We start from the raw sequence: 13,539 nt of genomic DNA on the forward strand, positions 1-13,539 counted from the left end.
CTAAGCATTAGTACTATATTACTAGTACATTACTAGTACCATCACTAAATTTACTATGAAAAAAAAAGTAAGTTAGAGCATCTTGAGATATGGGGCGCAACTGAGTGCCCCCCTCCCAACTACATTTTACCCTGATTTAAAATCTAGGGACTAATTCTTCCGTTATGGCTTGAAAGCTGCTAATATTGATACATTGAGTTCTTATTTTCAGATAAAATGTCGGCGCGAAAGGTCCAGAAGGTTATGGTTCAGCCCATCAACCTCATATTCAGGCATTTTATTAGTGTTACTATAGTTTCAACTTCTCCTCTTATAGTGAACTTTAGGTACCTTCAAAATCGTACGAGAATCCAAATTTGGTTGTACGAGGACGTTACGCATCGCATTGAAGGTTACATTATTGGTTGGTATTTATGTTAGCTGAAATTTTTTTCAAGAGTTCAAGATGATTCGTATACGAAACAGCATGCACTCGTATTTAGTTTCTAAACTGTTTTCACGTTGTGCTCAAACATGCATATAGAACGAGATTGACAACATCAGCTTCAGTTTTAGGAGATTGACGCCAAGTAGTGTATCCTTTTTGAATAATGTTATCGAAGCCATCTTTGCTTAAAGGCGGGATACCACGGAACTGACGTGGTATGTGTTCTACAAGGAAAAAAGCTAGAGATAGGATTGTAGATTACATGATCCTGATGTTTCCACACATCTCTCTTTAGTCGTCATAAAAAAAGGCGTGGAAGACGCTTTTTTTTTTACAACGATTTCAGCTGCAATGCGCCGCATCCACGAGCAAGCGGTCGAAGATTGATGAGATCGCCTCACCAGTCTACTCAAGTAAAACTAATGAGTAGGCTGCTGAGGGGACCGGAACGTTACATAGAGGAGCAGTCTAACGTATCTCATATGAACTAAAGAGTTTCTTAGCCTTTTTCACGAGAGAGATGGGCGGAACCAACCGGAATCAGGAGATCTACAACTCTATCTCTAATTTTCTCCTGGGGAATCCATACCACGTCACGTCATTCCGGTGCACTGCTTTTAAGGTCGCTGCAACGCCTCCTCCCAATTTTAAAAGCTGTTCCCTCGCTTGAAGTCACGAATGTCGCTCAACTATGCACAATAGATAGGAGAATTATTCCTTTTTTACGCTTTTCTCAGTTAAAGGCAACGTGTCACGAAATTGGCGGCATTGGAATCTCTCTAGATTCAGCATGGATAAGGGTAGAAGTGTAGTTTACGAGTATGAGTTTGAACATGCTTTTAGTCCCTCTGGTAATCCAAAAAAAAAGACAAGTAAGGTAGCCTTGTGTGACCCTGTCTCTCCAACAATACAACCTTTTACGCGATAGAACATGGGCAACTTTGCCGCGCTACACAGTTATGAGGATGCATCAAGTTTAGGGGACATTAAGCTTGATTACGTTCACACTCACGGACCAATTCACTCTTATCCTGTGTCCCTGAAGAAATCCCAACATGTTCAATTACGTGGTACGTTGTTTTTGAATCGTTCGATTTGGCGCGTCGAGGATTACAAACAGAACCAAGAGAAGGTGGGATCTTTTACCTTATGAGCGCTTTGTTTGCTAGAAATAAAAGGTTTTCAATGTAGGTATTGCTTCTGTGTGATCCATGTGAGAAATGGAAAAGTGTAAATGCTGTAACGGTTTTGATAAGGTTTTTCTGCTTATGTCTTGATAGAAATTCGAGAATTTTCACTGCTTTACGTTTTGCTGTCGGAGCGTCTCCATTTTGAATACAATAAATTCGGAGTAACCACTTTTTCATGGTTCAATTTATGAGTCTTCGTATAAGGGGGTCGTTCCAGGTATTTATAGTAGAACAGGTGCCGTTGTGTTATTTTAAAGTGTTTGTTTCACAGTGGTCATTTTTTTTAAAGTGATCTTATATTTTTCTTGCTGTGGAAAACTGTTCGTTTTGTGCATCAGAGATTTTTTAAATTTAGGATTCGATGAGTACATGAATGTTGTTCTGGATGAGGCGGAAGAGTTGAACATGAAAACGCAAAGCCGCAACAAATTAGGTCGCATTCTGCTCAAAGGCGATAACATCACGATGATTCATGCTGTTCCTGTCTAGACCTCATACGTATCCTGCTCAGGAGTTATGCGTTCGTATTCCATCCGTGTTTTCGTGTTGTTGTCGGATCTCGTTTCCGTGTTATTCATTTGATATTTCAATTTTGTTTTAGATTTTTGTTATGCTGGAATAAATTGTATGAGCGCAACTCTCCATAGTTCTAACATTTGGTCTATCCGACAGTTAGTGCCTAGATTCTTTTCAAACTTCTGTTTAATTTGAGCATGATCATAGGAATGGTGGTCGGTGCCGGGATTTTGCTACTAATTTCTGCTTCGTTCGCCTCTGCCATTCTAAATGCTGGCATACAACTTCGTATTGAAGAACTTTTTGATACGCCTGGACATACGAATAATTGGGCTGTAGGTTGATCCCACCTTGTTGTCTGCTAATCCTATTCCGAATCTTCTGTGAAGGTTCTTGTGTGTACGTCACGATTTTGGTTCAACTATCGACACGTTTCCAATGTACTTGCTCTGTACCACACTGTGAAAAGACTGGGTATACCTGACAGGTGAGGAGAGTTCTCTCGTAGAAATCGTATCGGGCAAATACCGTGTTCTATGACATGTAGGAATTCTCATGAAGTGATCTATTTTAGTAGAGTATATGTTATCGCACAAAATTCCTGAAATACTTGCTACAGTTGTCAGATTTACGCGATATTGACCGCTTTGTAGTTTCTAGGTTCACTAGATGCATACAAAATATAGGGAGAAGTATACGTGGATATATCATCCAAATAATTCCTGATGCTATGGTTTTAATTTCAAACGGATTTATACTTTTCAGCAAGTTTATGACTTCGAAAGGGTTTACGCAATTTTCAAAACAGCATAGCGAAGGAATTTAACCGCGCTTTTAAAGTCTTTGTGGAAGACTTTAACTAAGTTAGTCGCAAGTCCTTAGTAAGTTAGTCGGAGCCATAAAACTTAACCACTGGTGTTAGAGGATCTATAGCATGTAGACCAAGGATACTAAGAGAAAAAAGAAGAGCCTCCAGAAACGATTGTGTGTCCCCTCCTAAACTGCACTTTCCCTACAGATCGTTTTACATGCGTGTAACATAAATATTATCCACTAGAATGATTCGTGAGGTTTTCAATTAATATATGGATCAAACCTTTTACATAAAGTCTATGCGTTACTAATTTCTCATCCGTTCTTTTAAAGTTATATTCTTTCGAAAGTTATTCCGAGAAAACAAAGAGTTTCTAAGAATAATGGTGGATATTTCAGCAACATAATCCTGATGCTAGCAGAAGACGTTGCATGCAATCCACGAAATCCTCGTCCAGGTTACTTCTAATATTTCTTGTCTTCAATTTTACTTTATTTTTCATTCTTTCTAGTTCTTATCCAATTGCATAGCTTTCATAGCTGCTGCATAACACCATGCGTTGGTCATTTCTTTCTTTTCTATAAAATCTAGATTCTTTCTAGAAGCCAAAGTATGCGCTCGCGTCATTATACAAAATATCATTTAAAATCATTTTTTTTTTGAAGGTCTAGTTAGGTCTCCCATTAGTCATTTTTATTTATTTCGTGTTTGCTTAGTCTCTATGTCTTTTCACATAGCATCCACATTGAATATTGAACTATTTCCTACTCAACTTATTGTTATTCGCAGTCTTTAATGGATCTTCAAGAAATCCTTTTTGGCACTTTAATCGTTTGCATTAGTCTTGCTCAGATTATCAGTTTATGACCATAAGGTCTCAGAGAAGGATACGTGTCCAGTTTTGAGTTCGACTAATTAGCTCGTAGCTATTACAAACGAATGATGATCTTACAGTGTCTTATATAACTCTGCTTTTGAAATTCTGTGAGAAACTACATAACCAATAACTGTGAATTTTATGTAAAATCCTTCAGCTTCCTTCCCATTTTCTCTTAATGGGAGTTATATGTTTGTTTACTTAACATACGTTTGTATATCGTAAGAACATCCGTTTTCAAATTAGTTGTCATTTTAGTAAGACTCGAATGTTCCCATACAATCTTAAACAATTTATTGCGAATGGAGTACCAAGACTTGGCAGCTAGATTTTGAACATGGTGAAATATCAATATTTGGTCATTGACTGATATTTTTCGCTTTGCACTTGGACTAATTGATCCGACGTCGTCGATGCTCCACATGTACTGTGTTTTCCCATTTTTGAATTAGCTGGTGATCGACGTAAGAGTGTTTTTCAACTTGTGTGGACTCTTTTCCACTAGTCTGCGTTTTGTACGTAGTCTGCTCTGTCGTATACATGTCGACTTCGGCAACATTGCAACCTGTATTTTATGTAGTGAGCGTGTTTTTTCTGTAATGTTTTTTTTTCTAAAGTTAAATCGAAGCTTACTTGGCGGGAACCGATCAAATAATGGATTCTGTTCGAGTCGTACACGCTTCACAAGTTGTGGATCAGTTTTCTCCACTGTGGTGAGGATTATTTGATGAGGTTTAGCGGTTTTCCATATTTCAATCTTCTTAAAAAAAAAGAAATAAAATGAAGTCAGAATTACTATTTATTCCAAAGGAGGTTTGAAAACTAACTTGCTGTTTTACTTTTCTGTATAGAATCTTCGAGTCCACTTCTTTAACCTTTTGTTTATCACATTTAATAAGTTGGACCTGTAATAGTTTGGTATGGTTCAACTGGTTGGAAGTTGTTTTCTCTTTGAACGAATTGAACATTGGAGATACTTGGACATTCTGTAAGATTATTACTAACAGGAACATATTCCAGTTTCCTTTCCTCTTTGCTTCCTTCGTTTATCATCTCATCTATCTTTTTTTAATCTTACTTCATCCATCTTTATGTCTGCCCATCCTTATTATTCCCTTCTATTATATTCTCCTATTTTTCTTCACTTTGTCTTTGTCTCTGTTTTACCTGTTTTACTCATAAGTCCGTTATCCTAGGCTGCCCGCAGACTAAGCCACGCGGGCAGCCTTAACTTCTCCTCGATGTTAAAACTCACTTTGAGCGCAGAAAGTTTAGGTATGAGGTACTCAACGGCCACATGTTTTCCATATGCTATCGTAAATGTGATCGTTTCCCACAAAGGTCTGAGGATTTCTGCATATAGTGGACCTTGAGGTGGTAGCATTAGATGAGCGTATGCAGTTTTCCTCGAAATCTCTTGCTTCTGAAATTCAGGATTTCAATTTGATGAAATTCTGTGGTCATTTGAATCATTGTACAAACTTACTATGACTTTTTGTCTTGGTGGCAAGCAAAATGCTGATACATTGACTACAGGAGTGTTTATGATGTGTTGAATCGTTGCAACACGAGCGAGGAAAACTGGCATCGTAAATGTGCATTGTACTGGTGTTTCGCCTGAGGGTGCTAGTCGATATCGAGCCGAGCACCCCTGAAATACACCACAAACTTTTGCTTCGTTCGAATTTTTAGATGCAGAGGGAAATGGGACCTGTTTCTATAGTTATGCTTATGTTACAAAAATGGTGTCACAGTCTTTGCTAGGATAACGACAACATTTGCGATCATTTTTACTTAAACTGTGGACTTCATTCACATTGTTTTTTGTAATGCTTTCTTTAAACGGTTTACGAAAAATCCATAAATCATTAATGATCACTAGGTTAATGGATATCTTGTTGCGAGGAAAATTTCTGCTAACCGTTTTATTTTATTTGTTTGTATGATTTTCATATGTTACAGACCTTTCGTGGCAGACTAAGAGATTTTCGAGTGAAGTTTGTTATTTCGAAACTTTATATGTGAGAATTTGGAATAGATGCTCGATTTAATGCGACTGAATTTTTCGGTATTGTGCCCACTACTCTCCTCAGTGGGACCTATTGAACGTCGTTATCACATGGGAATTATGTTGATATCTTCATTTTAAGACTACATTTGTTGGTCATTTTTACCGGACTTCTCGTTCCGATTGGTAGGTTTTGGTGATTTTTCGCATTTTTTTGTACAACTCATCAATTCCGTTAGTTATGCGAAACTGAGCGGTTGTCTTCCGTTAAAGTGAATGCTATAAGACACTCATAGGTTCAGTTCTATGATAACTCAGTTGAACTCCCCACTCTACATTGTTTGCATGTTTACAAAAGTGGTTTTGCGAAGTGTACCTTCGCAAACGGACCATCTTTGTCGCGTGTACCCCTCACAGAATCCCCAAATACTATCGGCAGCGAATTTCTTCAATCTGTTGATCGTGCTATTACGGTCACAATGTGTCGTCGGCCTCGAATGAAACTTCTCTTTTTAACTTCGATTTGAACTTTTCTTTTGCTACTCATCACTGATGGCATATACTTTATGCATGTGTTGACTAATAAACATCTAGTCTCGCGCTATATCTATTCCGAGGACTCTATCAGACTATAATTTGTTTGAAATTGCAGAACTCGTAGCGCAAACTAACGTACTTTTTCGGATTTCCAAAACACCACTCGATTTTTCGGTGTTGATAGATGTTGGCCAGACAGACGTGCTGTGATACCTCTTTGAAGTGGGTTAACCCGCAAAAGAAGCGGGCTCATCACTGGTACGCTAGCGTTTGGTACAACCTTAAAGCAGAAACTCGAATTACATCCTCAAAATTAAGGACAGATATTACCATCTTGGGTACGCTCTTTGGTGTCGTTTCCTGTTTAGCTCCACAAGTTGGTTTTGACACTTCTGACCCTATGCTATCATTATCGGAAAATGTTATCGTAGTGTGAGTTACGGTAGTCTCTGGATCTATTTGATATTGATGACTATCCACAACTGATGTGGATGTTCCGCTACGACTTCCCCGACTACCTGTAGTCGAGCCTTTCTGTAGCAACATTTCTTGGATAGGTGGTGGGCTGAAAGACCAAAAGATTTCTGTGAACTTGCTTCAGGGGTTGAAGAGAGCTTACAATTGGGATTCTGTTGTGGCGATATTTCTTCCTGTGACCGTGACATCATTTGTTTCGACTGTGCTTACATATTCTGAGTCGGATTCGGTTTCTGTAATTAGCAAGTCAGCAAGTTTATTCTGGAAATAACGTTCTCCGGAATGATCCAGAGCTTTTCGAAACTTGCCATTTCCTCTTCTGCTGGTTTTTGTCGATCTCGTCGCATGCATGATGACCTGTAATGAGCGAAGGTTCCAGCTAGAAAAATATGTTCCGAATATCCACCAGAGTAGGTGAAAAGATCGTTGGGACCGTCATCTCATTCATCGCATAAAGTCTTCACCTGATTTCCTCCACACTTGGATTCATTACGTGGCTTGGTGTCAGCATTTGCATTAGCTTTAGCGGTTCCTCGACGATCCATAACTGCTTCCGTGGAAGGCAACCGTCTGATTTAGAACATAGAATAGGAACTGATGCATCAATGTTTATTTTTTGCATTCAAACTTCTTCTATCGTTATCAGTGATTCTCAGGTTCTAATAACTGTAAACAGGTATATACGAGATTAACATAGGACTAATTGAACTTCACTTTTTATCTCTACTGTCTTCTCACTAACACTACCGACCGTATTTCGTCGTTTAGTAGGTTCAAAACTGGTTCAGCTACAAGCGCTCGATGTGGTATGGTCGAGGCAGCTACTGCGATCAAGGCGGGACCCTCACTTGGCTCACTGTACTAACTGACCGCCCCACTTTGAGCATGACCGCACTAGGCTCCAGGTATTTCGAGCAGCCCCGCAATGAATATAATCAGGTCAAAGCAACATGAATCACGAGTGTAGCTGCGGTGCATTTGCGTACGCGCTCGAAACGGCACGGTGGAAGCAGCAGTTGGGACCGAGTTGGGACCGTCGCAAACTACAGTGATGGGTGGTGCCAATAAGGGTTTCACCACTCTCCCAGCTGCTACGCTCCATCGAAGCACCATGAGAGAAGCCGCGTACGCAATTGTTTCCGTGCTTCATGTCGTTTTGACCATACTATACCTGTGGGAAGTAAAATCGTCATCGCAAAGGTCATGGTGCAACGACAAATTAAGCCATTAAAATACTGAAATTGGGGACGTCGTGAGATACTATTGATCTCTCACAAGCACGCACTTTTATCAGTTTGGTTAGGTTAGGTTAATCGGCGGGCTGATGTCATCGCCTGAAGCGATTACCCGCATCTTCGCCGAGGTGTGCCGTCCTTGAACACAGCTCTGCCCAACCTTCTCGGTCTTCTGCAAGAGCTTGCACAGAATCAATCCATTCGTCGCTATTCCATACTCTGCGAAACCTTACGTCTCGCCTGAACTGCCTCTCCACGCCGAGTGTCCTCAGGTCCTCTTTCACCGCCTCAGTCCAGAACTTCCGTTTTCGGCCAGGTGGCTTCTTCCAGCTCGAACCCGACGAACTCCTCAAAACTCGTTGAACAAGGCGATCTGCCGGTCTCCTTAATATATGACCAAAGAAGCGAAGACGATTTACTTTAGCCACTTTCGATGGCGGTGCAAGATGTTGATGTTTTCCACGTGTCATCCGCCGGTATACCACATCAATTCCTGCGTAAAGATCTTCATTGTGACATACCCTAGGCCAAAAGTAGCCAAGTAGCCGTCTAAGCAGCTTTCGTTCCGTGCAGTCAAGCCTCTCCATAACCGTTGATGGTGCTGCCCAAGTCTCCGATCCGTACATCATGATGGGGCGAATTGCGGATAGGTAGACTCGCAGCTTGACTTCGTTGGTGATGGAGGTCGACCACAGGCATTTCGTTAAGGAGTTAAATGCAGAAGTGGCCTTAGCGCATCTTTGCTGAACATCTCTCTCGTAGCTGCCATTGTTCTTCAGCGTACAACCCAGGTAATAGAACTCATCGATGAGTTCTATCGGTTCTACTTTTATCAGTAGAAGGTATAACCATGAGACGTATGACCTAGGGGTGGCTGAATTCACGAACTTCTGTACTCAAGGAACCGTAATTTAAGGATTTAATGGTAGGTCGGCAGTGGAATGAGATTCCTAGGAAACTATGAAGAGTATTCGCAATATTTCAGTTAAAAAAGGTTATTGTGACATGATAATACAAGGATATTTAAGGTCCAAGTGGTTAGAAGTTGTCACACCTTCGATTTTTTTGCACGTTGGATACTTTTGATTCATTCCGTCTACCATAAAACGACATCAAGTTGATAGAATGAATGCTTATGTGAAATCTGTCGGCTCTCTTACCCACTCCTCTCGAATATCTCTCAACTGATTGTCGTTTTTTATTCCCGGCACTTGGCAATCCTTCGTTGGAACTACTTTTTCTTGACGCCATTGACTTGGCACTGTTCCAACTCAAACAGTGGAAAAAAGCACTCTTTTGAATCAAAGGCATAACCACATGAATCTAGCGTGGTATGGGTTTTCATTGGAGTACACCTATATCGGGTAGTAGATTATGGATACAGGGGTGGTTCCGCTCATCTCTCCCTACATCACTGTAAACCGACCGCTTCGGAATGCGATTCCATACGATATCCTCTATTGCAACGCGCCACTCTTGAGCCCCGCCGCTGCGATTCGTCGAAAATCCATTCGGAAACCGCGACAGGCAATTCATTTCATTCGACGAATCGCAGGCGGGGGCGGGTTGCAAGGGTGGCGCATTTCAATGGAGGACGTCGTAAGCGTTCCGGAGCCGCCTGTTTACAGTGATGCTGGGAGAGATGAGCGGAACCACCCCTGTATACATAATTTACGATCCGATACAGGTATACTCCAACGAAAATCCATAGCACGCCAGATTCGTAATGTGATGCCTTTAACAAGTGTCCCAGTTTTGAAACTGAATGATTTCTCGAATGAATTATCTATTTTAGGAACTGTGTATGCTGCGCGTGCTGGGAACAATCTATACGGAACAGATGTTGAAGTAGATTATCGAGGAGAAGACGTAACAGTGGAGAATTTCATCCGATTATTAACTGGCCGACATCATCCTGCAACACCAAGATCAAAACGGTTACTCACCGATCATCAGAGTAACGTTCTGGTTAGGGCCTATTGTTTTATTACACGCTGGCGGAAAATCACGTCCGTCATAAAAATGGCTCAAACTTTTTTTGCCAACAGACATTGAAAAAATTTATTTTTATAAAACAATAATCCGAGGTATTCGTAGGCCACAAAATTCTCCGTAAAAAGAGCCGATTTTTTTTTCTCGAGGAAACACCACAGCTTTCTTGAGAATCTCTTCTTGATAGAAATAATCTTCGCAATAATCTTTTCAAAAAAAAAAATCAAATGTGACACGCACTTTTTTGGCCAGCCTGTAGTTATTCGTAGAGCGTGACTATCTATTGCACTGGGATAATAGTCTTCATTGTAGATTTATCTGACTGGTCATGGAGGCGATAGTTTCCTCAAATTTCAAGATGCTGAAGAATTAACTAATGTGGATCTTGCATACGCAATTCGGACTATGTATGAAGACAATAGGTCAGTTTCCTTCTATTACTTTTGAATGATTTTTAAATAATAGAAGAATGCCTTCATACTGTCCTACCTTTCCATGCTTCATGGTAGGAAATTATGGAAAATTTACGATATAGGATGAAAATCCAGTTGATTTTTGTTCCAAAAGTTGATTCGGTTTTTTTTTGGATTGAAAATGAATAGGCCACTCCTTTTTCAAATGTTTTGCTTATTGTCATCATCTTTGTAGGATTGTTTGTAGGCGGCAAATACTTTCATGTTCTATGAAGAAGCTTCGCAGCTAGTTCCTTTTTCTCTTTAGTCGATTTTATGTTTACGTATATTTATGTATTTATGGTATTTTAGGTATCACGAGTTATTCTTAATCGCTGATACTTGCCGAAGCGCATCAATGTACGAATGGGTGGATAGTCCTGGAGTACTGTCGACTAGCAGTAGTTTAACACATGAAGAAAGTTATTCGTACGATATAGACGATGATATTGGAGTTTATGTTATTGACAGGTGAATTAGCGTATCCTTTACCGCATATTTTTTCTTCTCTTGTCTATTTTATCTGAGTTACTTTGTCTTTATTCATTTAATCTGAGTTATCTGAGACTAATTTTACTGCAACATATGCGGAAACTTTCTTTTATAGATATACTCATTTCACTGTTGCTTTTTTGAATCGTGATGTTACGGCTTTGAACTCGACAGCAACAATGCAGGATTATTTGGAGTCGTGTTCACGTCGTCAATGTATGTCTACAGTAGGTAGGTGTTCAGAAATTCTATTATAATAAAGTTTTTTTTAAAATTAAAGTCCCTGCCTAGTCCTGGTTCTAGTTGGTGTGTGTATGCCCGTACAAGTTATAATCTATTGTCTCTTGATTTTACTCTGGAAGCGTCAGATTATATTCATGAATCTCCCTCCCTAGTTTTTCTTTTCAAAATGTGTATTTGTATTATTTTGGTTAACTTTTTGAATTGTTTTCCGAACTGCACGAGTTGGACTGAATCCCTAGGACCATTCATCACTTTTTGGATAGAGATTTGGATGGAGATTGAAAGTTGTTTATTGTTATTACATTATTATTTACCAGCCTGAACGTCCGGCTAAAGCCGGACTTCAGGCTTTTTTTGCTGTTCGCTTTGCTCGCCTTCATCGATCAATGAGAAATAACAGTAGCGACATTTTTGTAAAATTAGAATTTCTTTTTTCTATCAGCTCTTCCTTCAGTTTTTTTTATCCGAAAATTTAAGCATAGATGATAGATTTTCCCTAAACGCTCAGTTCTATATTTGGAGAATATGTTTCTCTCAAACCTTCACAATTTGGAAACATCATTCGAAGTATGAGTTTCCTCCGTTCTCAGCTATTAATAAAGAATGATGTGCTAACACGAAGACGTGAACACCACTATCGTGGTGATAAAAATAGCGCTCCACGTCAGTTCGCGTAAACTGTTGGCTACTATGTATTGCATTTAAGCAGCCGTTCGCAGGTGTGTTTCCTTTTTTTTTGAAGAAAGGATGTTAGCAGCATCAGGAAGAAATGCTGGGAAATAGATATGCGAAGGAGCCACAGAAACCCATTCTACCGCGTTGTGGATCTTGCGCACCAATCCCATGCAGTGGATTCCGTCTCTCCCCTCTCTATAGCATTCTGGCACCGGCGCACCATTCCGACCCCGGGACCCGTCCCACCCCATTTTACAGCTATTCCGGGGCACGATTTCGACGCCGTAGGACCCGTCTCACTCAACATGGTTGGGCTCCAGCGCACCAAACCGACGCTATGGTATCCGTCCCCCTCTCTTTTTGGGATTTCTTGACTGAAACACAACATACACAGACGCACACACGTGACAGAAGACGCCCGTTATTATACAGCATGATAGTTTGCAAATTTGGAAGTATGCATTCACATAAAAGTTTATTTACAATCACTAATATATGAGAGAAACGAATTTGCCTTATCAAAGGTAACAGACATTCCTCCACAGATTTCGACAATGGTGAAGGGGTAGAGTGCTCACCTATCAGGTGGGAGGCGATGGTTCGGCACCTCACAGCTGCGGAGTTTTGCATCATTATGGAGTATTTTCGTGACACACACACACCACACCACACACACCACACACACACACACACACACACACACACACACACACACACACACACACACACACACACACACACACACACACACACACACACACACACACACACACACACACACACACACACGGACTAAGCGCGTTATTATATAGCATGATTCTATTACTTCTCAACAAAGGCGGGTGTGGCGCAATGGGTAAGAGGCTCACCTGCGACCGTGCGGCCGATGGTTCGAAACAACAATCAACCTGCTCACCAACCGCTTTATGTCATGCAGCAAATCAAATTCTCTAATGCATCAACTGGTCCCCGCAGGTCTTTCTATATGCCACTCACGAGTTCACAAGCTTGGGAAAAATATCCACCAACTAGTTCCTCTATTCAATACATCCATCGTATAATTCTATGCTTCTCATTCAAGGTGTTCGAAAAGATGTCTACCCAAAGGACCCATCACGAGTTCGTGCTACAGATTTTTTCGGCTCATCAAGAATGATTCGACATCTTACGGAAGAAATTGTTGTTGATGATGAGTGGATGAAATTTAGTGATTGAGGCAAGGCCGTATTATTTCTCTTGTTTCTTTTGGCTCATGCTAATTTTCACTTCCCCGAAGTGAATTTTTCTGGACTTTATGTTTTCCTTTTTTCCATGCATCACGCTTTACACTTTCGTATCCTCATTTTCTGCTATTCTTCTACTCGTTTCCTTTTTTTGCCTATTTTTTTGGTTTCTTCCTGTTCGTTTCAATATCGCTGTGATTTTTTGCTCACTTCATACGTACATCTCAATATGATTTTTGAATAGGCTGTAAATTAATGAAGTGCTAGTCAGTTTTCGATAAGGACATGTATTTTTTTCTTCTTTAAATTCGCTGATTTGCATTCCTGTTTGATTTTTCTAAGTGCTCTATGTGAATTATACTAATTGATTAAGGCTGAGCT

At 40.2% G+C, this 13,539-nt stretch overlaps 6 protein-coding genes across 7 annotated transcripts; 3 read left to right on the forward strand and 3 right to left on the reverse strand.

The window, feature by feature from the left end:
* Nucleotides 1-216: 216 nt before the first annotated feature.
* RB195_008829 (uncharacterized protein) lies at nt 217-2,106 on the forward strand (the record flags this gene model as incomplete). The annotated part of the gene is made up of 3 exons (XM_064195528.1): nt 217-272; nt 327-403; nt 1,973-2,106. 3 exons carry the CDS (start codon nt 217-219, stop codon nt 2,104-2,106), a joined length of 267 nt encoding a protein of 88 aa, XP_064046673.1.
* A 224-nt stretch (nt 2,107-2,330) lies between these two features.
* RB195_008830 (uncharacterized protein) lies at nt 2,331-3,593 on the forward strand (the record flags this gene model as incomplete). Of its 2 annotated transcripts, XM_064195529.1 has the most annotated exons (4): nt 2,331-2,468; nt 2,523-2,620; nt 3,346-3,404; nt 3,550-3,593. In XM_064195529.1, the coding sequence occupies 4 exons, from the start codon at nt 2,331-2,333 to the stop codon at nt 3,591-3,593; spliced, it is 339 nt and encodes a 112-aa protein (XP_064046674.1). The 2 variants fall into 2 exon arrangements, with proteins under 2 accessions (XP_064046674.1, XP_064046675.1); XM_064195530.1 differs by lacking the exon at nt 3,550-3,593 and having other exon boundaries at nt 2,343-2,468; nt 3,346-3,415.
* Nucleotides 3,594-4,216: 623 nt separating this feature from the next.
* Nucleotides 4,217-7,391, reverse strand: RB195_008831 (uncharacterized protein; the record flags this gene model as incomplete). Its single annotated transcript, XM_064195531.1, has 10 exons — nt 4,217-4,389; nt 4,458-4,584; nt 4,652-4,729; nt 5,080-5,247; nt 5,311-5,475; nt 6,509-6,649; nt 6,700-6,934; nt 6,989-7,079; nt 7,155-7,203; nt 7,311-7,391. 10 exons carry the CDS (start codon nt 7,389-7,391, stop codon nt 4,217-4,219), a joined length of 1,308 nt encoding a protein of 435 aa, XP_064046676.1.
* A 782-nt stretch (nt 7,392-8,173) lies between these two features.
* RB195_008832 (uncharacterized protein) lies at nt 8,174-8,710 on the reverse strand (the record flags this gene model as incomplete). The annotated part of the gene is made up of 1 exon (XM_064195532.1): nt 8,174-8,710. One exon carries the CDS (start codon nt 8,708-8,710, stop codon nt 8,174-8,176), a length of 537 nt encoding a protein of 178 aa, XP_064046678.1.
* RB195_008833 (uncharacterized protein) lies at nt 8,174-9,332 on the reverse strand (the record flags this gene model as incomplete). The annotated part of the gene is made up of 2 exons (XM_064195533.1): nt 8,174-8,955; nt 9,242-9,332. 2 exons carry the CDS (start codon nt 9,330-9,332, stop codon nt 8,174-8,176), a joined length of 873 nt encoding a protein of 290 aa, XP_064046677.1.
* Nucleotides 9,333-9,668: 336 nt separating this feature from the next.
* On the forward strand, nt 9,669-13,150 carry RB195_008834 (uncharacterized protein; the record flags this gene model as incomplete). The annotated part of the gene is made up of 6 exons (XM_064195534.1): nt 9,669-9,768; nt 9,877-10,049; nt 10,386-10,495; nt 10,838-10,996; nt 11,133-11,248; nt 13,017-13,150. 6 exons carry the CDS (start codon nt 9,669-9,671, stop codon nt 13,148-13,150), a joined length of 792 nt encoding a protein of 263 aa, XP_064046679.1.
* Between the last annotated feature and the right edge of the window lie 389 nt (nt 13,151-13,539).

This window comes from Necator americanus, chromosome III, assembly GCF_031761385.1.
Source record: "Necator americanus strain Aroian chromosome III, whole genome shotgun sequence".
Taxonomy (NCBI): domain Eukaryota; kingdom Metazoa; phylum Nematoda; class Chromadorea; order Rhabditida; family Ancylostomatidae; genus Necator; species Necator americanus.